The sequence below is a fragment of the Canis lupus genome, chromosome 25 (assembly GCF_003254725.2).
Source record: "Canis lupus dingo isolate Sandy chromosome 25, ASM325472v2, whole genome shotgun sequence".
NCBI classification, from domain to species: Eukaryota; Metazoa; Chordata; class Mammalia; order Carnivora; family Canidae; genus Canis; species Canis lupus.
This window is the reverse complement of record NC_064267.1, coordinates 30,364,609-30,391,975: the sequence shown is the minus strand read 5'-3', so window position 1 is coordinate 30,391,975 and position 27,367 is coordinate 30,364,609. Positions and strand designations below refer to the sequence as shown.

The 27,367-nt window shown below is 46.4% G+C and overlaps 1 protein-coding gene and 1 pseudogene across 4 annotated transcripts; one reads left to right on the top strand and one right to left on the bottom strand.

Annotated features, from left to right (window-relative positions):
- Positions 1 to 21,382, bottom strand: STMN4 (stathmin 4). 4 transcript variants are annotated; one of them, XM_025463024.3, is made up of 8 exons: positions 21,225 to 21,382; positions 7,134 to 7,223; positions 5,933 to 6,028; positions 5,201 to 5,281; positions 4,555 to 4,763; positions 3,551 to 3,742; positions 2,808 to 2,861; positions 1 to 613 (listed from the first exon to the last, which is right to left on the bottom strand). In XM_025463024.3, exons 2-7 carry the CDS (start codon positions 7,144 to 7,146, stop codon positions 2,841 to 2,843), a joined length of 612 nt encoding a protein of 203 aa, XP_025318809.1. In that variant the 5' UTR covers positions 7,147 to 7,223; positions 21,225 to 21,382; the 3' UTR covers positions 1 to 613; positions 2,808 to 2,840. The 4 variants fall into 4 exon arrangements, with proteins under 4 accessions (XP_025318809.1, XP_025318808.1, XP_025318811.1 ...); XM_025463023.3 differs by lacking the exon at positions 2,808 to 2,861; XM_025463026.3 differs by lacking the exon at positions 5,201 to 5,281.
- Positions 20,121 to 27,217, top strand: LOC112669701 (V-type proton ATPase subunit D-like; annotated as a pseudogene).
- The last annotated feature ends 150 nt before the right edge of the window (positions 27,218 to 27,367 follow it).

Sequence of the window (27,367 nt, the reverse complement as noted above, 5' to 3'; positions counted from 1 at the left end):
TAAATATTTCATTGGTCATGATGATCAAAAGATGATGGTTAATACACACACACTCAGACCTCATCCCACCTGTTGCAGGGCAGAAGCAACACCTCCAGGCCCCCCACCCTTTCCCTGGGCTCTCCTGCCACACCCTGCAGCCACTGCCCCACCCAGGACTCCACCCTTCACTTGGTGTGGCTACTGCCCCACGTGCAGCTTCCCTCAACACGGTGCCTGGACGTTCACTGTGAAGAAAAGCCAAGTACTTGACCTGAGTCTGCGGTGGGCAGGGTTGCAGTGTCCATGAGTCTTTCTCTATCTCCTTTCCTAAATTCTCTCCTTCTCTCCCCTCTCCCACCCCATCATTGTTCCCCAGAAACAAATAGGATGGCTTCACTGGTCAATTCTTTACATATACAAACACCAAAAGCAGAGGAAACACCCCTGGCCACCCCCCTCCCCCCAAACCCCAGTGCTGGGAGAGCAGCCGACGGCCGACTAGGCTGCCTCAGGAACTGCGGAGCTGCTGGAGCTGTCCGGCTGTTCTGGAAACTTCTTTGGCCTCTGGGCTTTACCTAGAGGCCTCTTCTTTCAGCTCCTTGTTTTTCCGCACCTCCTCCGCGTGCTTGTCCTGAGAAGGAAGGGAGTGAAAAGGGGAGGTCACATGGGCTTCCCTGGGAATAAAAGAAAGCCGAGGGGCAAGAGAACCCAAAGTAAAGAATTGTCGTCACAGGAAGTGAAGAGCAAGGTCTGCAAAGATGTCCTGAGAAGGGGCAGAAGGTGGCAGGTGAGACTGGCAGGAGGCAGGTGAGCGAGCCGGCTGGTGTGGCCCCGGGGGAGCTCATGGACTGGGGCCAACCTCCCTTGGGGGGACCCACCTCACAGTGACCGCAGAGCCCACCAGCGTCTCCCTCCTTCACCTGGCCATCCTGGGCTTGCACTGAGTGCATGGCTTGACTTAATGTAAGGAGCAGCTCAGTGTAGCTACACCCAAGGAGCACAATGGAATGGACAGGCCTCATTACAAATGTCCCCTCCCACACACTTGCCACATGACCGCTGCTTTCAAGTGCAACTTTTTCAGTCCCTTGGTGAAAGATGAGGGCTCTTAAAGTATAAATTGAAGAATTTTTGGAAATGTCCCCCAACTCCAAAAAGTGGACTCTCTCACAAGTGGTGTGTGAGAACCCTCTTCATCTAACAATGTCATCAAGCCAAAAGATGGGATCTGACTTCAAAGACCCATCAGCTCTGTGACTTTGACCAATCACTTCACCAATTAGGCCTCAGCTCCCTGGTTTTTAAAGAGAGGGCTATGAACTGGAAGGTCTTTCTACCTCTAAAATTTTGTGATTTTAGTGTTCGCCTCTAGGGCACGTCATGGTCTGCTTTACATCATTGCTCATTGTGATCTGGCTGGGTCTTCTACTGGATGGTAACTTTCCTATAGGCAGGGAGCATGCCTTTTTCTTCTTGGTATTTTCTAATTCCTTCTACAGCACTTTGCACGCAGCAGGTGCTCAATAAATATTGTCTCTGCCAGACCCTGGCAATCATCCAGATAGCATCATTTCCAAATATCAAAAATCAGCCTGGAGTAAGCCCACAGAGGCAGTCCAGGAGCCCAGGATATACTTGAAACTATGAATCCATCCCTGAAAATGCTCTAGAACTTTCCACGGCCCTGGGAAAAGTGTGAGTCGTGGTGTGTCTAGGATAGTGGTTCTAAACCTTGCTATGTATCAGCATGACCTAGGATATTTGTTAAACTGCTAGGTTCTCAGGCACCATCCCTAGAAAGACAGTGTCAGTAGGCCAGTGGGGTCCAAGTGTCTGTAGTTTTAAACTCTATACCAGGTGAATCTAATGTAGATGGTCAGTGACCCAGGCAGGTACTGACACAGAAAGCACTGACTTGGGGCAGGGCAGAAGCCACACACCTGTCTCTTTTTCACCTCCCGCCTTCATCAGTGGCCAAGGGTGGATAGGGGTCACGATCCCAAAGGAGTGATGCTCACTCAGATTTTGACTCTGACATCTTGCTTCTTTGAGTCTTACCCCACCTCCATAGCTATTACTCCAGAGTGGGGACCTTCTCAATCTCTTCCCCTTGGAATCGACCTCCATTCAGCTGAGCTCTCTGGGAAGAACCCTAGATTTCTGGGCTCCCTTTCTTTGGTCTCCAATGGTCTCTCTGACAAAAGGCCAACAGGATGATTGTGGGTTGGTCCCCCTGAAATAAGGGTTGAATGAGTCCCTTGGACTTATATAGCTAGAGAACTATTCCCAGATGCACTAGTTAGCAGCTTTGTGACCCTGGCCAAGTTATTTGACCTTCTCTGACATGGTTTCCCCATCAATCAAATAAGGATAACACTGTTCTGCTTACTTTATCAATTTGCTGTGAGGATAGGAATATGAAGAAGTAAAAGTGTTTTTCCATTTTTGAAATACCATATTGTGGCTCTATCCTCAATTATTCCTTTTGGGTTTGGCCTGAGAGCCCATGTCCTATTTTATGGCAATCACAGATATTTTTTTCCTTCAAGAGTTTGTTCCTAGCCATCCCTCAATAACTGGGGAAGATCGAAATGAGACCCAGATTACTTCCCTCCCATCTGTATACTTGGTGGAGGCCTTACTGCTCTTAGAAGGGTAGAATGTGAGAGCAGAAGGGCTTGCCACATGCCAGCCAGCTGCAGGGCCTATCCACAGATCTTTCTCCACAGATCCCCTGTGAAGAAGCCAATCTTTCTAGTAGCTCTTGTCAAGGGCCTAAGACTCTGGGTGGATGGGCAGGAAGGAGTGGGGACCACGCTGCTCACCATGGGACGAGGCCACCGATCGGGTCCCGGGAGTCACCGCGCAGCAGGCGGCTCCTGGAAATAAAACACAGAGCTGGAGCTCTCCCAGGAGCTGCAGGAGAAACTGGGGCAGCCTTGAGACTCAGGAAATGAGGCCAACGTGTTCTCAGCAGAACGGGCTGTTATTCTGCTGACACGTGGGACCAATCCTAGTCTCTCACGTTTCTCATATGTAGGTGACACCATTTGGTTTATTGACAAAAGGTAGAATATTGGAAAGACCCGTGACTCACTCAGTCCATATCAAGAGGTTTGGAGAGAATCATGTTTCCTGCTCAATGGTCAACTCAGCTTATCATGCCCTTGGCTTAGAGCCAAGAGCCCAAGTCATCATCTTTCATTAAATCAAATCTGTCCATTCAAGGATGAAGCCAGGAATGTACAACTGCTTATTTGTCCTTACTCTCTCGCATTAGGCAGGCTTTCTCTAGAAGATAAGAGGTCTAATCTCCCTAAGACAATGAGAAATTTCAGTTGTGTAGCTGCGTGTAATATCCCCCAAGGAATTCCAAAGCTCAGCTCATGTTTCTTGCCTATGACTTCCTAAAACATCACTTGGGACTTTGTAAGGATCCAGCCTAATGGAAATACCCCCTTTTCTACCTGAGATTGTTTGCTACCTGAAATAATATGTAGGTCCTTTATACTTGCCATGAAAGGAAGAGAGTGTTCCGGGAGTCTCCTCTCTCACCAAGATCACTTACCTTCTCTTGCAGCCGTTCCAACATGGCAGCAAGGTGGGCCTCCCGGTTCTCCTTATTGGATTCCATCTTCTGAGCCAGTTTTTCCTTAGCCATCTTGATAAAGTTGTTGTTCTCCTCAATGGCTTTTTGGATCACTTCCCGCTCGTGTTCTCGTTTCTCTGCCAGGTGCTTCAGAAGCTCAGCTTCCTGGTACTAAGGAAGCACAAAGGGAGAAAGAGGCCCTTGGAAGAAAGCTCTACACCCAGAAGACACATCTCCCTGAACCTGGTCTCTGGCCCATTGGCAGGAGGGAAGGACACTTTCTAGATTCTCCCACTATTTCCTCAGTTGTTTTTTTTTTTTTTCTCATTGCCTTTATTCATTCCCTCTTTCCTTCATTTACAAATATTAAGTGACTATACATGTATCAAGCACTATCCTAGCAATTTGGGAAAGAAAAAAGTCTAGTAGAAGTAACACATATATTCATAACTCTAACCCAGCCTAGCATGTGACAAATGCCTTAAGAAGTAGAGAAGAAATGCTATAGAATTCAAGGGAGAAGAAGATTATTTTCTGCTTCAAAGATGAAAAGCTTACATAAAGATAGCATTGGAGTTGGACCATAAGAATCAATAAGAAACTCAGAGGGTATAGAAAGGGGTGGAAATATATTGTACCATGACCTTCTCCTTCTCCCAGTTAAGGAGCCCTTTCCTTATTTGCCAGGTCTTTCCATGAATCTTTAGTGTTTGTCAGTGTCTTCCTCTTGTTAGTGTGCATATTAGGCTACCTCTTGGACATATGTAATATAATGCCTTATCCCTCTAACCAAACTGTACTCTCCTAGAGACTCACTTCCTTGTTTCCCTCAATGGTGTCTCATTATCTACCCTGTAAATGGGAGGTGCTACCTAAATATTTGTGGGTTGGTGGTGACCTGACCCCAACTCAGGGCCACCTCCTATCTTCTCCAACTCCTTCCTGTAATGCTGAGTTGGAAGAAAGAAAGGGAGAGCACTTACCTTCCTTCGCTCCTCAGCTGCTTCTAGTTTCTTCTGGATCTCTTCCAGAGATGGGTCTCGCCGCCTGGGTAAGGAGGCATTGAACTCAGGAACCCCATCAAAGGAGGGTGGCTTCAGGATGACTTCAAAGGACTGGCCCGAGGTACATTTGTTCAGCTCGATGACTTCCATGTCAGAAATTACACACCAGTTCAGGTCCACTGTGTCTGCTGTGTAGAGAGCAGGAAAGGGGCTGCTCACCCCCTGTAGACTAGATTGGCACCCCAAAAGCATGCACACATGCACATATATATGGGAGATCTGGGGTCCCCAAGGCAAATCAATGACCAGTGTTCTGGGTTGGTCCTGAACCTGGCACCTAAGGTCAATGGGCTCCAATGGGGCTAAAGGGTTGGTAGCCACAGCAAGCACTCAAGCTCCAAGAATAGAGGTCCCAGGATTTGTGGTTTCTAATAATGGCTGTAGCAAATGCTTTTGCTTTTGCTTCTGCCACAAGACTCCTCCCATACTGGAGTTCTTGTTTAAATTGTCCTCATTGGTGGCCAACAGTGGTACATTTGCCCACCACCCACCACCCATCCACTCCTTGTCCCACTACCAATCTGATGGCTCAGCCTGTTGCCACCTCTCCCCTGCTCCCTCCTACCCTGCTCTCTTCTTTCTCTCCAGTCAGCACTGTCTTTCCGCTGGCTTTGATCTTTCCTCCTACACTGTCTCCCACACCAGCCTAGACAGAAAAAACAATCTCAGGTAACCCAAGCACTCCCATCTTTCATTTCCAGAACAAACCTGTCCCTTTCTTTTAATCCCTGGAGAATTAAGAGGTGACCTGTTCCCCATCCCTCCCTGAGCAGAACATGGCCATTCAGTGCTCCCTGCCATTGTCCTGGGACACCATCACAAGTCCCTGTCAGCACGGCCACATTTATTGGGTGGCTGCAGGTGGAAGTCTTCTCTCCACCTCTGGCCTCTCAGAGCATTCACAAAGGAGGCCTGTCAACTTGGAATCTAGTGACTTACACTGCATCTTCTCTTCTATTCTAGGTGTTTCCCAAGGGCAGAATCTGTCTGTTTCACCTCTGCATCCTCCAAAGCATCCATTTGTTAAATGAATGAAGAAAAGCTAAGATCAAGAGTGCTCTGCAGAACATCTGTCGCAGACTTTCAACTGCTATCTAGTCCCCCAGCTACAGTCCCACATCAGCCCTCACAAGCTGCTTAGGCCCTTGGAAAAAGTTGTGGTGATTTTACTGGCTATGGGAAAGAAAATGTGACATGGGGAGAAGAGTTTAATGAAATTGGACAGGAGTGTGATACTCATGGATATGAGCCCAAGAAACCTCCCCAAGTTACTTTCCCAACAGTGGCCCTCACTTACCTTCATATTTATAGGATGATTTATTCAGGGGATCAGCTAGAAAACAGGAGCAGAACAAGGACACCAGTGGAAGCTCCTTCATCTTCTCTTTGTAGGCTGTAGAAACACCAGTAGGACAACACAGTGACCCCTTCTAGACTCAGAAGTCAGCCTTCATCTCAGTTTGGGTGCCTAGGCAGCCAGAGATGACCAGGCTCCACAGAGGCACCCAAACCACCCAGACCCACCCCTTGGCTGAGGATCCAGCCCCTTTGCTCTGAGCAGGTTGGTTTAGGTTTCCTGTGTGTGATTAGACCCACTTCTGTCCACCTTATTTAGAACCTGAGCCTTCCAGAGCACCTGCATGACCCCCTCCTCCTCAGCACATTGTTTCCCTGACTTAGGTACTTTTTAGTACCGAATACAAAATGCCTTCAGGTAAAGACCACAAGAAGTAATGGTTTTGCCCCAGCCTGGCACCCTGGACCTAGTTCTCTATTTCTTCACACTTGCCAGGATATTTCATTTACTTTGCTCCAAGATGCAGGAAATCCACACTCCATTTTATTCAAATTACTCAGCAGTGTTTCTCTGAAAGGTAAAGAAGCTCACCACCATCGCTCCAGTCTTGGCCCTCACTGAGTGGCAAGGTCAGGAGTGAGTCTTCTCTGACATTCCCAGCACAGTGGTCAAAGGGAGAAGTGCTGGTGTCCATGAGGGCTAGAGGAGGACCCCCCCCACACACACCATCTAGCCTCTTTGTGTCAGGGAAGGATTGAAAGCCATGACATCACAGGTTAGAGCTGATATGGTGAAGTCTGGCCCCCACCTTCCCTGGCCCTGGCATGTGCTCCTGCCTGTACCCCCACCACCCTGGGGCCACTGCGCCTTGTTTTAAGCTCCACTATGCTCAGACTCTCTCTGTTCTCAGCTAAACCCAGCGCACTGCTTAGGCAGTCTCCTCCTCATTTCCTTTTACAAATTGAAAACATAATTAAGTGTAAAATAATACATGTGCATTGTAAAACCTTCTTAAAAACACACACAGATGAGTAAAAGGAAGAAACGCTCAATGGTGATCCCGCCCACTATCAAGTGATAACTTCTTTTAACCCTTGGGTGTACTCCCTGTCAGTCTTTTACCCTTCTCGGTGCCTATGTAAGTACACATATAATACCCTACGCTGTGGTGCCTCATCATATAAAGAGTTTATGTACGTACCAGCGAGGGTCATGTTTTCTGGAATGTGAAGGCTGAATCTGGTTGAAAGTCAGAGTAGGTCTATCCCCAGCTCAGGATGCTGTCACAAATCTGAAAAAGAAAATATTTTACCACTGATAGGCTATTCACATAAGGAAGCTCTTTAAAGAACTAGAGAGTGAATCCCAGGAGGTTACCGGTCTGCTCCCACCTCCAGGAACTCTACACACCCACTCTCCCTTTTCTAAACACAGACCCCCTCCTCAACATCACCACAATCAAGTTCAGTTTCCATGAGATAATTTTTTTAAAATATTTTATTTATTTGAGAGAGAGAAAGAGAGAGAGAGAGAGAGAGAATGAGCAGGGGAAGAGCAAAGGGAGGAGCAGAGGGAGAGGGATAAGCAGATTCCTTACTGAGCAAGCAGCCCAGTGCAGGGCTCTAAGATCTTGACCCAAGCCAAAGGCAGATAGATGTCCAACTGACTGAGCCACCCAGGTGCCTCTCCGTGCACTAATGATAGTTTCATAATTGGCTTTCTAGTCTCAAGCCCCCCTGAGCATCAGACATGGATTTCCCAAAACTGTATATGTCAAGAGGTGTTTAGTTTTCTCTCTGTGCAGCAAAGTGGCTGGTGCAAAGCAAAGGTTAGGATCCTAACTCAGAATCACTTGGGAAATTTTCAAAAATAACTGTGTCCTGAATTTCTCCTTATTCCCACCCCATCTCCCTGTCCAGCCTGTTCTATTATGGGATCAGAGGGAACTGGGCAGAGGATGTCAAAATATTACATTCAGATGGCCCCTCACTCACTACCCACCAAGAACCTCTGTCTTAAGCACTCCTTGACCCCATTTAAGATAACCCTGGACTATGAGAGAGACAAACATTATTATAGAATAATATCATCATAATGTGGTCGGTGCAGAGATGGAAATCAGCATGCAGGATTATTGTAGGAGCACAGAGATGGGGCTTCATACTCAACACAAGGCCCTGGGGAGCCATGGAAGGGGCTTCTGGTGTTAGCAGCACCTGAACTGAGTCTTAAATGATGAGTTGGAATTAAGCAGGGAGGTCACTGTGCTAAAGGAGCAGCACAAGCAAGGGTGGGGGTGGTGAAAAAGCTCTGTGTCTATGGTCGATGCTGGACCAGAGAGTATGAAAGAGGAGGGAAAGACGAAACAGTAGATGACAGGGCTCCACTTAAGGCTGCTAGCCAATGGAGTGAGGAGTAGCCTCACTCAAGTTGTCATCGTGGGGACCACGAGCCTTGGCCACTGTGGTGGTTAATTTTTGTGTCAACTTGACTAGGCTAATGCCCACAAAACTGGTGAACATTATTTCTGGATGTGCCTATAATGGTGCCTCGGGTATAGGTTAGCATTTGAGTGGATAAGCTGAGAAAAGATATCCCTCACCAATGTGGGTGGGCCTCACCCAATCTGTTGAAGGCCTTAATAGAACAAAAGATGGAGAAAGGATGAATCCACTCTATCTGTTTGAGATGGACATCCATCTTCTCTTGCCTTAAAACATGAGAGCTCTGGCTCTCTGGCCTTCAAACTTGGGCTGGAATTATGCCACCAGCTTTCCTGAGTCTCCAGCTTGCTGGTGACCGATTGTGGGATTTCTCAGCCTCCGTAACTGCATGAGCCAATCCATCATAATAAATCTCTTTCTATATGCATCCCGTTGGTTCTATTTTTCTAGAGAATGCTGACGAATACAGCCACCCTCAGTGGTCACTGTGCCAGCAGAGGGTGGCGTGAGCCAACAGCTTCACTGCCTGCATCTCACAAAGCAAAAGACTCTGAAACTGATGTAGAGCCCCTTTCCATCCTTAATAAGGTGTTTTCCTTCTGGCGACTGGGGTCTGTACTGGCTGGGGATGGGCAGGGGAACCAATGGGAGCAGGAGGCTCAGCTTTAGGACCGGACCAATGTGGAGTCAAACACAGACTTGATCTCACTAGTAAGCTGTCACTCACATGTCCAATTTGCTTTCTCCATCTTAATTCTGCACCAAGTTACACAAATTAAATGAGAAAAGCATATGTACAGCATCTAGCAAAAAAAGGAGGTATTTAATAAATGTGAGTTTTCTTTCCTGTATCTTTTCCGTCAGAGTAGCCACCAGCCTCCACACACCTGCTTCAGAGTCACTGTCTCTAGTCCTCACCAGCCCTGCAATTAAGTCTATAATCTCCATTTGCAGATAAGAGAACAGAGGCTCAGAGGGTTTATGTGGCTTACTCAGGGGTCATGAGGTTAGAGAGTTAAAAAAGCAGGGATTTGAAGCCAGGTCAACTGGTCTTACACTGCTATGTTCCCTGCAGAGCCTTCATGTTCTTTGGAGCCAGAAGCCCCTGCCAGGCACCACCCTCTTCACTATGCAGCACAATGGGCTTCTTTCCTTAGAGTCAGGCTGATCCTGACAGTACCAGTGGGTCCTTGGACAGGGTCTGGATGTCCCTGGTCACGAGGCTCCATTCCACACTCAGCTCATAACCAGGCTGATTGATAGGGTAACTGGCAGGGTGAGTGAGCCCTTGCCAGGAGAGGGAAGAGCATCAGATTTCACCTAGGTAATAGAGGGTCCAAGTAAGGGAAGTGAGGCAGAAAAGGACACTCTTGAGAAAGAAGAGGAATCTTCTATAGGAGTAGGTACCTAGAATGAGGGACTGTGCCCCTCAGCCCGAGCTGGGAATGATAATTAAGGCCCTCTGCTCATGGAGCACAGATTACAACTCCTGTCACTGACATTATCCCAGTTAATCTTCCCGTGAGGCTGAGTTGACAAGACAGGCATCATCAGCTTCACTTTCAGATGAAGGATCTGGGGCTCAGAGAGGTTAAGACTCTTAGCTAAAGTCATACAGCTGCTTAGTAGTAGAGTTGGCTCTGACTTTTAAGCTCTTCCCTTGTGGCTAGGGGAGGGACTGGATGCTAGCTGCAGGTTCCTCCAAGGTCCTGGGGACTCAGGGCATGTCAGTCTGGCCGGAAGATATGGTTTAACTAAACACATCAATAGGCACTTTCTCACTTCTGTGGAAGATATTGTGCTAGGAGTTGTAGGATGGTGAGGAACCAGGTAGAAAACATAGGTCAGAGAGGCCGAGAAGGAAGACCAGGGCAGGGAGCAGGAGACACTCCAAAGATGAGCAGTGGTATGCATAGCCAAGGGATTTGTAACTGAGAACTCTCTTTTCACAGGGCCAGAGTTCACATAATCAAAAATGTGTATTTATAGATTATCTACTATGTGACAAATGCTTTTATTTTAATTTTCTTAATAGCCTTACAATGTAAGAATTGTTGTCCCCATTTCATAGATGTGGAAATTGAGATTGAATATCAGAGAGGGTAAGTGACATTTCCAGGGCCACTCAGGTTAGTGGGTAGAATGGTGTCCCCCACTAAGATATGTCCTCATCCTAACTCCTATGACTTGGATATGTGACTTTAATTGGAAAGAGTTTCTGCAGATTTAATTAAGTTTAGGCCCTCAGGGTCAGATCATTCTGTATTATCTGGGTGGATTAAATATAATGACAAGACTCCTTAAAAGGAACACACAGTGAGCAGAGGCCATTTGACGAGGGAAGCAGAGATTGGATTCATGTAGACACAAGCCGAGGAGCACCTGGAGCCGCTGGCAGCTGGTAGAGGTATGAATGTTTCCTCCCCCAGTCTTTGGGAGAGTGTGAACCCTACTGATACCTTGATCTTGGATTTGTGAACACCAGAACTGTGAGAGAATTAATTTGTATTGTTTTGAGTCACTAAGTGAGTGGTCATTTGTTACAGCAGCTGCAGGAAACTAATACATGCATAAGTGATTGAGCCAAGGTTTAATCTCATGATTCTTCCACCTTATCTCAGCTACTAATGTTTTATATACAATTGATTTGTTCCTTAAGATAATCTGTATGTTTGTACTTATGGGTACACAGAGCCCTTATAAACCCTCAGCCATAGTCACATCATTTCTATTGCATTCAAGACCCAAAAGATGTTTCTACCCATGGGGCATTCTAAGAAAGAATGGAAGGGGACAGGAGGGATGTCATAGATTCTTCTAGAAGGCCAAGCAGTGAAGAGGGGTCCTAAGCCATTGGGTGGTGGCAGCCACAGCAGGGGCTCTGACTTTGTTCCTCATTAACATGGAGGACCAGAGTTGACTGGAGCCAGTCATTCCTGCCTTCCCAGCATCCAGCCTAGCTACATGAGGACTACAGGTTGTCTGGTGGGTTAGACACAGATTGGATGCACACCGCTTGGAAGATTTAGTTATGCTAATCCATGGCCTAGAGACCCTTCAGAATGGCTCTGAGGCCATCTGTTCTCCCATCTGAGAGCACCAATAGCTCAGGCCATTCTCCTGGGCACGTCCAATCAACCCAAAGGCCCACAAACCAGCCTCAGTCTGTAGGCCTTGTCCCTACAAGCTTCTCACAACACTGTGAAATCCATTAAATGACTTGGTGTCTTGGGTTACCTTGGGTTATGTTGTCAGGCCACAGCAAAATACCTACAATGCAGTGGGGCAACCAGGCCTGTCCTGTGACTACCAGAGAAGAGAGTTAAGGGATGTTTTTGCTCAAAGTCACAGAGGATAAAATGCCAGGAATTAAGGGAGGCAAAATGAAAATTAAGAAATAATAGAGGCCAGAGTAGACATGAGTCAGGCCCACCAGGAGGAATTGTATCTAAAACATCACATATCAGAGCACCATGAGTCAAAACTCTGTGCTGAGGCAACCTCTGGCCCTCCCAGAAACTCTTTGCATGGTTTCTGTTATGGCAGAGGCCAGTCCCAGGTTGCACCTGGGAAGACCAGGACTATATCCAGCCATAACAAAGATCAAAGCAGTCGCCAACTCAAAGTAGATGACTTACACTCATTCAGCCAATAGCCACAGAACCAGAGCCAACAACAGTGGCCTCCTGACTCTTGTCTAGTGCTCACTCCTAAGCACTTTTAATGGGTGGCAGACTGCTGGTCAAGAGGCAGGGCCTCCCTGGGCAGCCCAGGCAGTTATCAATCCAGCATATCAGGTGGTGAGAGGACTCAAGATTCAGATGACAAAGGCCAGAGTGTGCTGGGCTTATTTTGCAATTCACATTCTGGTGTGTAGACTGGATTAATTGGGGGAAGAGAGAGGGCCCACTGGGCTGCATGCAGGACTCACTAGGACCAACTAGTAGGATACCAATAGGAAGATAAGGAATCTCTAGACTAGGGAAAGCATTCGTACTTTATATTCTATTCAGTAGGAAGGCACTGCCATCTTTTGACTAAGAGGGAGAGCGGAAATTGTGATTCTAATGATAATAGCAAAAGGAATAGCTACCACATCTTGAACACCTGCTTGGTACCAGAAAATTCAAGCCTTATCTCAATTTGTTCTTCGAGGTTATTTGTAAAGAGGAACTTGAAGCTCAGTAAAGTGAGGTTAATGACACAAAATCTACAGGTAGCAAGTGCAGAGCTGAGATATTCATTCTAAAGTCAATCTCCATCGTTAGCTGCTGCTCAGGCAAAAGATTCTTCTGGCAGCATCAGCATGGGAAAAAGATTAGGAGAGGAAGTTTGGAAGCCAGGACTAGGCACAAAGCAATGAGGACCCGCCTAAAACAAGTAACACTCTGGACTCTTTGCATCCCACCAAGTACTGTTATCCTGTTTGCAAACTGACCTATACATTTACTCCGGTTCCAGCATCTAACAGTCTATGTATAGAAAAACAAGTGATCACACATTTTTGTTGATGGATTGAACAATTAACATAATTAGTAGAAATAATTAATTAGCTATAGCCCAACCAGGAAGAGACCCAGGCCATAAAGAGATAAGATGCAGAATGATTATGTTTTGACTGGTGGTAGGACTGGGTGATAGAGGTCTAGAAATTAAGGCTTTTGACTAAAGGGGAGATCTCGTGTGGCACAGTGGGAGGAAAGATTCTAAAGTGAAGAGCTCAGAGCCCCCAGTTTTTCCTAGAACATCAGAATGTCGGCAGTGGAGTGACGTGAACTGGTGATCACTAGCCAGAGGTTCTCAACTAGGGCAGCCTCACTCCCAGGAATATACATGGGACTCTTTGATGGTCACTAGACTAAGGGAGTACCAGGCCTTTAGTGGGCAGTGGCTGGGTAAACTAAACACTGTGAACTGCACATAACCATCCTACACAACCAACAACTGCCCCTTCCAAAGTGCCATTATGCTCCTCCCCGGGGACCCAGAGATCCTGAAGTCACACTGAGTTGATGGCTGAGATGGGACCAAGGTCCAAACCTTTGAATTCCAGTACCAGTACCCTTACCCTTACCCTTCATACTGATCCCTTCCCTCCTCCCACACACTAGAACACAGGGGAAAACCCACATGGGGCCACCTGAGCAGCAATGAAAAGATGGGGGTGTAGACGGACTTTTTACATGACAAGAAGTTGTGACCCATGTTCTTAGGCTTTCTGTAATGCAATTGATGACCAGGAACCCATAGAGAAGAGCACCAAGCTCGTTGATGCCACATGATCCTTTACTAGGTGCACACCTGATCTCCTTTACTAGGGCACATCTGACTGCCCACACTACCCAGGTGAGCTCATGTTTTATTTGTCACTGCAAGGAATGCCCAGATAAGGCTTTCAGGATGTGTCAAATCTCATGTGGACTATTTCTGAAGGATAAGAAGCTAATGCAGATCCAAGTGATTTGAATAGAGTGGTCCCTGGCAAGGATGTCCAGAGATGATAGAGAGACTCTGGCGTAGAATCAGGGCATGGACACAGTGAGTTCTGATCCAAGACTTCTAATCACGGGCAGTACAGAGAAGTGGCTCTTTACATTTGTACCAATTGTTAGTCCTGTTGAAGTTATGTATGTGCCTGAAATAAGCTGTACAAGCTACTTAAATGTTGTTGAAATCATATCTCTGTACAGTAACCCTGGTTATTTTGTGCTGATCAGAAGACTTTGACTCAGGATGAACACCTACCATTTACTTTGACGTGGATGGAACTGGAGGGTATTATGCTGAGTGAAATAAGTCAGTCGGAGAAAGACAACCATCATATGGGTTCACTCATATGTGAAATATAAGAAATAGTGAAAGGGACCATAAGGGAAGGGGGGAAACTGAGTGGTGAAAAATTAGAAAGGAAGATCAAGCTATGAGAGACTCCTAATTCTGGGAAACAAACAAAGGTTTGCTGAAGGGGAGGTTGGTGGGGGGATGGGGTAACTGGGTGATGGGTATTAAGGAGGGCACATGACGGGATGAGGACTGGGTGTTATACTATATGCTGGCAAAGAGAATTTATTTTTTATTTATTTATTTATTTTTGCAAATAGAATTTAAATAAAATATTTAAATAAAATTAGATTAAATTAAAATGAAGACATTGACTGAAAGCCATACATCTTATTTGGGTTAAAAAAAAAGAGATAAATTATTTTTTCATGAAGGTGGTTCATCCTTTCCAAAATATTTATTGAATATATAATTCTGTGCCAAGCCCTCAACTGGGTTCTAAAATAACCGCAGGGGTTTTTGGTGATGAAAATGTGAAATAGGTCCCCAGGGTGAGAATTTGGAGGCTCTGAAAGTTTTGCAGATGCCCTATGGGTCTCTGGCAATTCTCCAGCAGTAAGATGGACCATGTTATAAAGGGAGAAGGAGTAGATATTAGAGCACAGGCCAAACCTGGACCAGTGAGACCCACAGAGGGCAAAGGGGCAAAGCACAAGAGTGTGTGATTAGCTGACTTTGTGGAACTGGCATTTGTCTGATCACCACCCCACTTAGGTTGCTTCTAAACGCTTCAAGAAGAGATGGTGGGAACCGTGGTCAGAAGCAACTTCCAGGTATCTAATGGGCTAAGAAATGCAGCTCCTGTTGTGTTTCTAGGAAATAAAGAAGAGTCACCTGTTGGCAAGCACAGAGCTCTGGAGGCCTAGGTCTAAGGAGCACCTCCTAGTTGTAACAGCTACATTGGGAGGCCAGTCAAAAAAGGAAAATTAAGTCAAGTCTAGAAAAATGGCAGTCCCAAATAATCTACAGTGATGGCACTTTCTGGCATGCTTTGGTTTTCCATTCAATATGTACAAAAGAATCGACATATTAGAAGCAAAATTCCAGGGCACAGACTTCCATTCAGGGTCACTGGATGGAGTGCAAGACATTGTGACCCAGTACGTTGAGAGATCCTGGACTCAGAGTACTTGGAAGCATCAGCATGTAGAACAAACTCTTGTAATCTGAGTCCTAGTCACACCAATAGCAATATTTTGGAGTGCTTTATAGTTTACCAGGCGCTTTCAAGTGCATGTATGTGCACATACACACTTTATATGTAATGTTTTCATTACAGACATATTGATATTCTATTTTGGAACACCTATGTGACAGAGAAAAGAAAGGAAATCCCTGTCATCTTGTTACTTTTTGCAGTTGGCATTTCCTTCTATTTTTTTTTCTTCCTAATGTCTATTATTTCTACCTAGTTGTAAATTGGAAATATATATATTTTATCATTACATTCTCTCCAAATCCTATAAAATAGGTACTATTATACCCATTCTCCTGATGATCAATTCAGGTAAGTGACTTGATTTGCTCAAAGTCATACAAGCAGAAAATGATAAAGATGGGACTTGAGCTAACATCTTCAAAGTTCCATCTTACATGTCCAAGGCCAAGTGTAAATATAAGTTGAATGGATGATTGCCTTCATGTGTATGAAGTGGCACAAAGCCTTGCTCACCCCACACCTACCTCCAACCATGAGACAAGCAATAGATTTGTAGACATTGCCGGGGTCAAGCTCTCTGCCCATAGGTGGGAGGAGCTGTGGTGATCTCTGGCATCTCCATTTCCTACCCTTTTCAGATGAAGAGACAAAGGGCCCAAAAGAGTCAGAGCCTTTCCTAAGTTTAAGTAGGAGGAGCAAAGCCAGGTTTCCAACCCACATTTAACTATGATCAAGGGAGATTCTCATCTTTCACAATATTATTCTTGTTTTCTTTATTCTTTCATTCTTCCCCAGTGCTTTGCAAGTTTTACATCTTATTTTTAATCTTCAAGTTAAAATCATTTATATTTATGTCTTATTACATTAAGAAGAAAACAACACCTAATGGTTTTCTTTGTGAAAGATGAGAGCTTTGTGCATAATTTTATTTCCTTGCACTACAAACCTTCTGATTTTGTCATAGTGATCTACGTTTTCAGTTCTGGATTATTATTATTGATTTCGTTCTTCAATTATTCATTCAACAAATATTTATTGAGAATCTACTATACATACTACTCAAGTTGCTAGGAAGTAATACAATGATAAATGTAATAGACATATTCCTTAGCTTTATGATATTTGACATTTGCATTCAGCTTTATAAATATGTTGATCATCATAATTAGACAAAGACTCAGGGTGCCTGGGTGGCTCAATCCGTTAAGCATCTGACTCTTGATTTCAACTCAGGTCATCTCAGGGTTGTGAAATCAAGACTGGTGTTGGGCTCTGCACTGGGCATGGAGGCTACTGAAGATTCTTCCTCTCCCTGTCTCTCTACCCCTGCCCCCCAACAAAAAAATTACTCTAATTTGTCTAATTAGGGATCCCTGGGTGGCTCAGCGATTTAGCTCCTGCCTTCAGCCCAGGGCATGATCCTGGAGTCCCGGGATCGAGTCCAGCATCAGGCTCCCTGCATGGAGCCTGCTTCTCCCTCCGCCTGTGTCTTTGCCTCTCTCTCTCTCTGTGTCTCTCATGAAAAAATAAAATCTTAAAATATAATAATAATAATTTGTCTAATTACCAAAAAATAATTAGACAAAGATACTAAATTCTAGTATTTTCTTTCTTTGTAACCACTATCAATACCATATATCTTTTGTCCCTGAGTTCTTTAGTTTGACAAAAACTTTTGGTCAGCTAGACTTCTTGGGGTAATATATTTTTTAAGAAGGATTCATGGGATCCTTACATATTTGTTTGGTGACAGATGCAGAAGACAGACAAAGCCATCCCAGGATCAATAATAGTCAAGTAAGTTATGTTAGTGCAGGCAGCTAACAGAATCTATCCTCCTATTCCCTCGTTGTCTGTTTCAACCTTGCCTTCTACCTGGCTCTCATTTCTGGGCACTGACATCCAAATGATCCACTGGAACTCTTTCACCCTACAGTCTGCACTCCGCTCCTTTCTCTAGATTCACATTCCCGGGTTTGTTCTCTGAACTCCTGAGTTGCTTACACCCTTCCATAAATGAGGCCCATCACTTCCAATCTGATCTGTCCTCTTACCTCCTACCATCTACCTCTGACAGGACTGTAAGGGAATGGACACACAGCGACAATCAGTTTTAGTAGAAAAGACCAGTGATTGCAGGGGACGGGAAGCATAGATGTGTACGGGGAAGCAGGAGTCGTGTACCTCTATCTGTGTATTTTCCTATCTTCCTAGTGGAACTAAAGATGTAAAGACCTGGAAACGCTTTTTAAAATATCAGGAGAGATTTTTTTTTTTTTTTTTGGTCCATACTGTTCCTCAAAGAAAAACAGAAAAAGCAACCTTTTTCCAGACTATCACATCTCTAAATATAGCAAATTCTAACTTAATTAGCAAATTAAATTATACATGAATAATGTTTATTGGCCAAGCCAAAAAAAAAAAAAAAAAAAAAAAGGAGGGCAGTGTAGAGTTTGGTTCTCTACAGAGCATTTATAAAAATTACATTCTGAATATTTTATAATTTCCCCCCAAATTTCTACCTCACTCCCCAAATAAATGTCTCATTTCTACCTGTCTATGATTTCAAAATCACTGGAATTCTGTGTCTCCAAATGATAGTTTCTGGGTAATTGAGAAATAATATAAAGTTATCAAATGGGGGACACCTGAGTGGTTCAGTGGTTAAGCATCTGCCTTCCACTCAGATCATGAGTCCAGGGTCCTGGGATCGAGCCCCACAACAGGTTCCCTGCTCAGTGGGAGTCAGCTTCTCCCTCTGCCTCTGCCTAATGCTCCCCCTGCTTATGCTCTCTCTCTTTCTCTCTCTCTGTGTACATAAATAAATAAATAAATAAATATTTTTAAAAAAAGATATGTAAGGCATCTGGAGAAAGGCTCTTAAGAGTTCAGTAAAATTAAGCATTTCCCCCTTCTTTCTATATGGTTGGTTTAATTGAAACACTCTGTCCTCTCTTTTCTCCTCTCTTACCTGCCTTCTTTCCTGTCACACCTCACTCTCTGGATCTCAGTTTATCAATCTTTATTGCTCCACTTTAAATCTTATCAGTCAGCATACTCACATCCCAGAGGGCAAATGTGGCTTAAATGGCCTAGTAGGGAGAGGCAAGGCAGCCAACCTTGTTCGGCCCTGGGATTTCTTTTATTGAGCCAAAATGAAATCTAAATATTAAGCAAAAAAATGCAAGACACGCCTACCACCACACCAGCCAATAGAATTTCCATTAAAGCCTCTGCTCAGGAAGGACAATATTAGACCAGGCTTCTCAATTTTTGGTAGGTGCTTTAGAACGCAGTATCTCCCTAAAGAGACACAGTTTTCCTTTTAACACAGCAAGTGGACTATGGACATTTATATATGGAACACGGTCATAGGGACCTGTTCGAACAAGACATATCTCCTTGCAGGAATTTTCGCAATGATATGGGTAAATCTTGAGGATATGATGCTAAGTGAAAGAAGCCAGTCATAAAAAGACAAATGCTACATGATTCTATTTATATAAGGTATGTAGAGCAGTCAAATTCATAGACACAGAAAGTAGAATGGGAGTTGCCAGGGGCTAGGGGGAGAGAGGAATAGAGTTAGTGTTCAACAGGGAGAGTTTCAGTTTGGAGAGATAAAAAAAAGTCATGAAGATGGATGGTGGTGATGGTTGCACATCAGTGTGAATGTAGTTAATACCACCGAACTGTACACTTTAAAATGGCTAAAATGGTAAATTTGGTGTTATGTGTATTTTACCACAATTAAAAATTTTAAATTTTTAAAAAGAAGTTCATAGTCTAGTAAGAGTCATCCATAGGCTTACAGTCGTAGAAAAGGTCATAAGGGTCACTCAGCCAATGTTTTTTTCTTACTGGGACTGACAGTAAAGAACTGCCTTTTATATCATGATCCAGTATGTACATGTCATAATACTGGCACACTCACACGCATCTAGTCACTGATCCACCTACATACACACACATAAATGCACATGTAACCAAAATACAAATACAAATATAAATATATGTGTATTTATTTATAAATACAATAACATTTCTAAAATATGTTTAAAAATATAAACAATTTATATTTATAAATATTTACATAACTGAAAATACATAACTAAAAAAAAGTATAGGAAACACTCTACTAAATAAGATGTGTTTTGACTTTTTCCTACTCTATCCCATTTTATTTGAAAACAAAATACCAATTAACTACCCATGAATTTGATTTCACAATCCACTAGTGGATCTCAATCTGCAGCTTGAAAAACACTAATCTAGACCCAGTCTCCAAAACAATGCAGAAATCTGTATAGCCACCCTGCTTGGTGGTCATCCAACTTCTGCTTGCACGCCTTCAGTGATGGGGAGCTCACTCCCTACAATGTTCTGTGGTGGATCCATCTAGCAATTAAAGATCCTTGTCTACTCCAAACCTGTTCCAGGGGTGGCCTGAGAGGAGCTGGGGGTCCGAAAAGGGCTGGGACCTGCTGACAGGTGCTTTGGTGCTGGTGGTTAAGTGGGTTTCAAGGAAGGTGAATAGCACAGTTCCTATTAGCAAGGTAGCATCTTAGGGTGGCCGAGGAGAGGGTGCTGGCTGGCCCCAGAGGACAGGGTAGGGTCTCTGGAGGCTCTAGCTTTGTTCGGTGGAGCTGCAAAACAGACCTTGCCCCTGTGCCTCCTCACCTCTCACTCCAGCACTATCATTATCTCCTCATCTGATGGATGATCTCATTCCCCCTGGCACCCTGACTCTGCCTGTGGGAGAGGTTTCCTCCCCCTGGAGGGGGGCTCAGCCTCAGTAGAGACAGATTCTCCCACGTTCCCTCTCAACCTACCAACCACCCTGCAGGACTCCAGCGGACCACCGCTGGCCATCCCTTCCCTGGGTGTCTCTCGGTCTTGAGATACAGGGGTACCCCTGCCCAGGCTGTCCGGACCTGGGCTGCCTCAACATTCCTGAGCCCCCCAAAGGGTTCAGGGGACCTGCCTTTTTTTCAGGACAATAGGACTCCTCCACACCTGACTGTGTCTTCCTGGGAGGAATGAGACAAAGACAGCATCGCCACGTGGGGACGGAGCTGGCCACTGGACAGTAAATCCCTGGTCCCCTGGATGAGAAGAGGGCAATGCCTAAACTCCTGGGGAGAGTGGTGGGCTGAGCACGGAGGGGCCACCAGCGGGGACCAGGGCGTGGCAGTGGTGGGTCCCCCGCAGTTCGAAGCCCCGCCAGCCTGCCAGCCCTGCCCAGGTAGGAACAGGTTGACCTCTGGGTGGGGCGGGGCGAGGGGAAGGTGGTGATCTCATTGTATCCTTAGAACCGGGGGCCCAAAGTAACCCAGTGCAGACAGAGGAAAAAGAAAAGGATGATACCCATGGGGAAGCGAGCCAAGAAAAACTGTGGCTGAGAAAGGGAATGTAAAACCCAGAGCAGCTGCTAGCTTGAAATTGGTCTGGGGGGCAGCGGCAGTTGGGGGGGCGCGGGGGGGGGGGAGCCAGACTCTGCACAAAACCATTCTCCCTGAGTAACAGAACATTTTTATGCAGAAAGAACTCAGCATGGACATCCGACCCCGAAAGAAACCCTGGCAATTCCTGCCCGCCCTCTCTCTCCCAGAGATCTGGAATAGGACTGCCCGCAGCGCACCCCCCTGCCCTTTGGGGTAGCCCCATTCTTTTCACATCACCCCCATTTCCCCCCAGAATTTGGCAAAGTTTGATTGATTGAGTGAAACCAAAAAGCGACGCAAATGGTGCCAGGCCCCTTGCTTCTCCTCTCTGTCGCTGCTAATATATATATTTTTTTCCTTTTGCCCGAAAAGCCTCAGATCATTTGCATTCCATCGCCACTTACCTGCAGTCCCGTTTGAGCGTGCTGCTCCCTTCCTCACTCCCTCAATTAGTGGTACCCCGGGCTTCTCTCCCCATCAGCACGGCCGCTCGCTCTCCATGACATCACCTCCGAGGCCCGTGATTGGCCGACAGTGGGTTGCTTGGCAATTGGACAGTCTCCTCCGGCGGAGCAGGGATTGCCTGAGTGAGTAACTCTTCGCAGGCCGGGGAGTGGGAGATGATGTCAGACAATCAGCCTGCTTTCCATGCTGCCTGCCGAGCTGGGGGCCAGAGGGTGAGGGTGGGGATCCAGAAAGAAGGCGGGAGTGGTGCAGGAAGGTGGGGGTGAAGGCGCAGCTTGCCAGCTCAGCTGTCCAGCCAGGGAGAGCACCTTGAGAGGCGCGGGGATGGGGGGTGGGGGTGGGGGGGGGGAAGGATTTCCAGAATCTTGAGCTCTTTCAGATCTGGGGGTGGGAAAATATGGAATCCAGAGGAGAGATCAGAAAGAACAGATGAACCCTAAAAATAGCCTCTGGAGGGCTTGGTGCCTGTTTCCAGCTCTGTCAGAAGGGCTGGTGGGTTTGAGCAGTGACTCAGAAGGCAAGAAGGGGCTGCAGACACCCCAGGCCTTGGAGCTTGTGAGGGCGTGGCGTGCAGGTCCCAGGAGAGCACGGTGTCCCTCCACCTGGCTGTGATGTTGGCCTCGCCTCTTCTGTGGCCACTGGACCAGCAGCGCTGGGTCCTGGGGGGGGGGGGGGGGGCACTACACCACACCCTGGGCCTTCCAGAGGGAAGAAGGCCATGACCGAAGCTGAGGAACACCACTACCCTGGTAACTCCTAAAACACCTGGGACCCTGAGGGGAGGGGATGGGTCATCCCTGTTGGCTTCCCTAGCTCCCTCAGGAAATAGAGGCAGGGAGCCCCTGATGTCACCTTCTTGGCCTGTCGGTCAGCCAGAAGTGGCAGGGCCAGGCAGCCTGTCAATTAAGACCCCCTTCTCTAGAATGCCTCACCCATCAAAGCCTCACTGAGCACTGAGCATGTTCTCCGTCCCCTCATTCCCATGGCAGTGCTCCACCACCCCACCTCACCTCACATTTGGGGGGGTTGGATTTCTTTTATTATGGTAACATACACATAACAGAAAACTTAGCACTTTAACCATCTCTCTGTATGACCTTCGATGGCATTAAGCACATCCACGATGATGCTGTGCAGCCCTCGGGGCCATCCATCTCCACAACCCTTTCATCTTCCCACATTGAAACTCTGTCCCCGTTAAACACTAACTCCCCTCTCTCCCTCCCACATGGCTCCTGGTGACCTCTAATCTATTTTCTATCCCAATGAATTTGCTTATCCTAGCATATTCATTACCTCATGTATTACCTCATGTAACTGGGATCATACAGTATTTGTCCTTTTGTTTCTGGCTTATTTCACTTAGCATCATGTCCTCAAGGCTCATCCATTGTAACAGGTGTCAGGATGTCCTCCCCTCGCCCGTTTTTATGGAGTTGATGTTCCAACAGTCAATTCACTGACCAGCACCCTCCCTGCTGCTGATCGAGAACAGGCAAAAGTTGCCTTCATTCAGCCCATGCTTTTAAATCGTTTTTGAATCCAAGTGCACCAAAGAGCATTTGCACATCCCAGGTTTTTTTTTTTTTAAGATTTTATTTATTTATTCATGAAACACAAAGAGAGGAAGAGACATAGGCAGAGGGAGAAGCAAGCTCCCTGTGGGGAGCCGGATGTGGGGCTCCATCCCGGGACCCAGGAACCACACCCTGAGCCGAAGGCAGACACTCAACAACTGAGCCATCCAGGCATCCCTGCACATCACAATTTGTGCATGTAGAAGCCATGCTGTGTACCCCCTCTGCAGGCGCATTGGGGAGGAAGGAAGTAGGTTCTCAGGCCCTGGTAGGGACCTCACAGCTGGGACCCAGTGGTTGGTATCTCACTGCCCAATGCCCTATGCTGTTCTCCAGGGGCCCCATGTGGACTTACACCTCCAAACCCCCACTTCTCATCCGAATAGGAAAGCACCCATGAGGCTGCCCCACTCTGGCCAACCACACAGGGTGGGAGGCAGGGGTGGATGACCAGAATAACGAATGACCCCTGACAGCCTTTGGAGTTCACAGAGCTCGTTCCCACTGGTCCTGCAGTGTAACCTCAGCAGCGCTGCAAAGGAGTGAGAAGAAAACCCTTCTTCTGTAGGAACAACATGCTTATCATGCATGCCACGTGCCATGAACCCAGACCCTCAGGTCCCACGCTGGCCCATTTCAAAGGGAATCAGGAGTGCCTATGGCTATCTAAATGGTTGCCTGAATGTGCAGAGATAATAGAGGCCACATGCATGCCCAGGCTGGTATCAGGAATCCAAGCAAACCCGAACCATGTGGCTGCCTTTGCAGTCAAGGTTGCCTCTAGAGCTCCCCTCCCCCATCTTTTTCCTCCTCCCTCCCAGAGCTGAGAAGTCTGGAACTCCACAATCTGCTGCTCTGGAAAGGGGGGGTGGGGGGGAGGAGACAGTGAGTTGCCATGGTGATGGCAACCAATGAGAGATTCTCTGCTACGAGGGGAGGGGAGCACTCTGTCTGAGTCCCCTTTACTGACTAATAGGAGAGGGGGCTGGGACCAGCAGCATGAGGACAGGACATCACAACCTGAGGGCAGAGACCAAGGTGGGGGTAAAGGGAAATGCAGGAAACTGTCTTATTTCTAGAGTTATTTATCTACTATTTGAGTACTACGCTGTGGTGGACTAGCTATATGTGTTTGTGTGGGTGGGCGTGGGTGTGTGATCAGTAAACCTCACTAAATCCCTGTGAGAAAGGGATTCGCCACCCCATTTATACAAGAAACAGAGTCAGAGAGTCAAGGTAACTTGCACACAGACTCCCATAAATCAGTGTGGCCTAGATTTGAATTGTTGGGACTTAATATTGGGAAGAGGGGGCTCCACCCTCCCAGCCTTACCATATGGGAGAGTCTCAGAACTTCCCCAAGATGGCATAAGGCAGTCCAATAATGGAACAGAGAAAGAAATACAGTCCCAGTGCCCAGCATGGAGTCCAAAGGATAAAGAGTGAGGAGAGAAGTCCTCTCACAAGGTCAAAGCCAGCAGGTCAAGAGGGTCGGGTCACCATCAGGGAACAGATGGAGGGGAAGGAGGTGGGTGGTGTGTTGCTTACTCCTCAAAGTCCAAAGCTGCCGTGAGCTCCACAGAGGAAGGTGGGTGAGCAGAGGCCAAGCCCGGGCCTGCTGCACCGGCTGTGGGGGAGCCAGCTGCCTATGATCGGTCCATTGAAATGCAGCAGCTGGACATTTGTCCAAGGGATGTGGGGCCTGGAAGGAGCAGATCTATTGAGGAGGTTGCTCTGCTGATTGCCATTTTCCACAGCTCAGAGGACACTGTGGCAATGACACTCGGAGGATCGCATGAGGCCATTCGCTGGACCCACGTGCTGCTGGGCTACACTGCGGAACTCCATTCACTTAGCTCTTCCAAGGGTGGAAGCATGACTAAGGTGTGGGAACGGGGGCTCTGCTTCTTCCTATTGATGTTGAAGTGTAGAAAGGAGTAGCATCGTAGAGGATGGATTATCCAGAAGCCAGGCATGCAAGGGTGGTCCCTGTTCAACGACTTGACTCACCGATAAATCACACGTATGGCCCCTGGGACCCAGAGGACAGTGCCCAGGCCCCAGAGGAGCCCCACCTGTCACAGAGGTAGTTCTATTATAAGGGCCAGCTGCACAGTCACCTTGGGGACCCTCAACAAAGCTCTAGTCATTTCCCAAACTTCAGGAAATACAGTCTTCATCTTGCACAAGAGTTCAGAATATCTGATCACTGCATGTGTAGCCTGCTACACTCATAGCAACGCGATTTTTGAAAACTGTATATTGTAAATGAGCTTTTATTTTCTGTCTTTATTTTAGGGAGAGACTAACGTTAGGGAGCTTTCTTTTATAAAATTTATTGAAGTGAACACTTCCAGCTATTTACTTAAAACAGAAACATGTACTATATAATTTTTAAAACATTTTAAAAATGTGAGCAATGAGGCTCTTATGCTTCGTGCACTCTCGTGATGTCAATGGCTTAGATCTTTTTTTCACCCAACCGAAACACAAAACTTAGGCAATTCAAATTTCGGCAGTGCTGGACTGATGAAGCTGTTTATTTATTAGATTCGTCAACTAAATTGTAACCGTGGTTAACACTTAGAACAACAACATATGATGTTTATAACAACAACATCTATCAATGAGGACTCCAACCTGTAAGTCACTTAGAACAGTGCCTGGTGCAAAGTATGTGCTCAATAAATATTAGCTATTACTGTGGTTGAATTCCAAAGTAGGCAACTCGTGAGTTTGCAAGCAACCGAAGCCTGTTTCAAACTTAACCAAACATGAGTATTTATCAAAACTGAACAGGCAATACACACACACACAAACACACCGCAGAGAATAGGCAGGACAAGCATCCTGCCCCCAGAGGAAGGCGCTGTGGTAGGGACTATTGCAGGAGACCCAAGCCAAATAGTCACCTTCAGGATGTGGGCAAAGATCCATGTGAGACAGCTCCCTCGTAGTGGCATAGTCCATCACCAAGGCTCAATTAAAGGGAGCAAGACAGTTCAAAACCTCCCAAAGAAACAATGTGATGCCTTAACTCCCTGGTTTCACCAGGCCCTTAAGGAGATAACAGAGATGAAAATGTGAAGAGAGAAGCTGCTCTTACTTGCCAAGGTCACGTTCACAGTTGGAGGGGACTTGGGCACCACAGTTATCCACAATGTTAAGTGAAGCTTCCAGCAAGGAGGATGCTGCAGGTGATCCTTTGCCAGTATTTGAACATCACCGTCAAGGAAGTGACAGTGACAAACTGACTGGCTTAGCCAGAGGTGGGGACAATGCCTCTGAATTAAAGAGGAATAATGTCACAGCAGTGGGAGTAGCTTTGCTGCAGACTCCTTTTGTGACTGGAGATGAAGCTGTTAATGGGAGTGTAAATGCCACTGAACATGTCATCATTCCCCGGATTGGATGTGCCCTTGCTTGTATCATCACAGAGTTCAATGTGAGAGAGCGAAACTTCTATAGGTTAAAGAAAATACAGAAGAAGAAAAAGATTCTCCAGGAAAAATCTGAGCAGGACGTGGCACAGCAGAAGGTAGCTGGAGAGGGGATGGAGCCCACTAATCTGCTGGCTGGAGAGAAGCGCAAAAATCTGTTCAGATAGTCTTTCCTGCTTTGTCTCATTCAGAAGCCCTTGCGTGGAGCATCTTAAGTCGGAGTCTAAGTTTGGTATGGGTGGCTCTTTATTGTTTGGTCTAGGAATTTCGCAGGTTGTAAAAATGTCCCCAGTGTCCATTTATGGGATTACCTTTGCACAACCGTAATTCCACAATTTATCACAGAAGAGATTTGTAGAACCAACCGACCTGCCCAAGAACCTGTAGAATTTATTCTGTGCGAGTATTGCCCCAGTCCGTGTACTTCTGTGTTACAAATGATCTGCTTTCCAGGCACATTGAGGAGATTCCCCTTGAGAAACAGCAGTGGCCTCAGGGTGACACATGTTGGCCAACTATGGCTCACACACCCTGGCACCATTGTCTGAGACTATTGTCTGAGACCTTGTGTGACTGTGGCAGTGGCATCTCTCTCTGAAAGCCTGGGGGGGCATAGTCAGTTAAGCCTCGACTCTTGGTTTTGGCTCAGGTCACGATCTCAGGGTTGTGGGATCCAGGCCACCACTCAGTAAGTCCACTTCAAGCATGGACTTGGGTGGCTCCTATGTCATCAGCAGGAAGGGCTCCCAGCTCAGCGGGGAGTCTGTTTGAGATGCTTTCCCTCCCCATCTGCCCCTTCCACCACTTGGGTGTACGTTCTCTCTCTCTTTCTCTCTCTTGCTTTCGCTCTCGCTGTCTCTCTAAAAATGAATAAATAAATATTTTTTAAATGAGTTCTTCCTCTTTTTTTTTTTTTTACTTGTTGCTAAGAATAACAGTCACGTGCTTATGCTCAGATCTGCACATGGGATTGTCATCCAAAAAGATCTTTCTCTGCAGACATGAAGAAGTGGATAGCCTTCCTTCCCACCCACACCCTCACACCCCTCTTCATATATCAGTGTT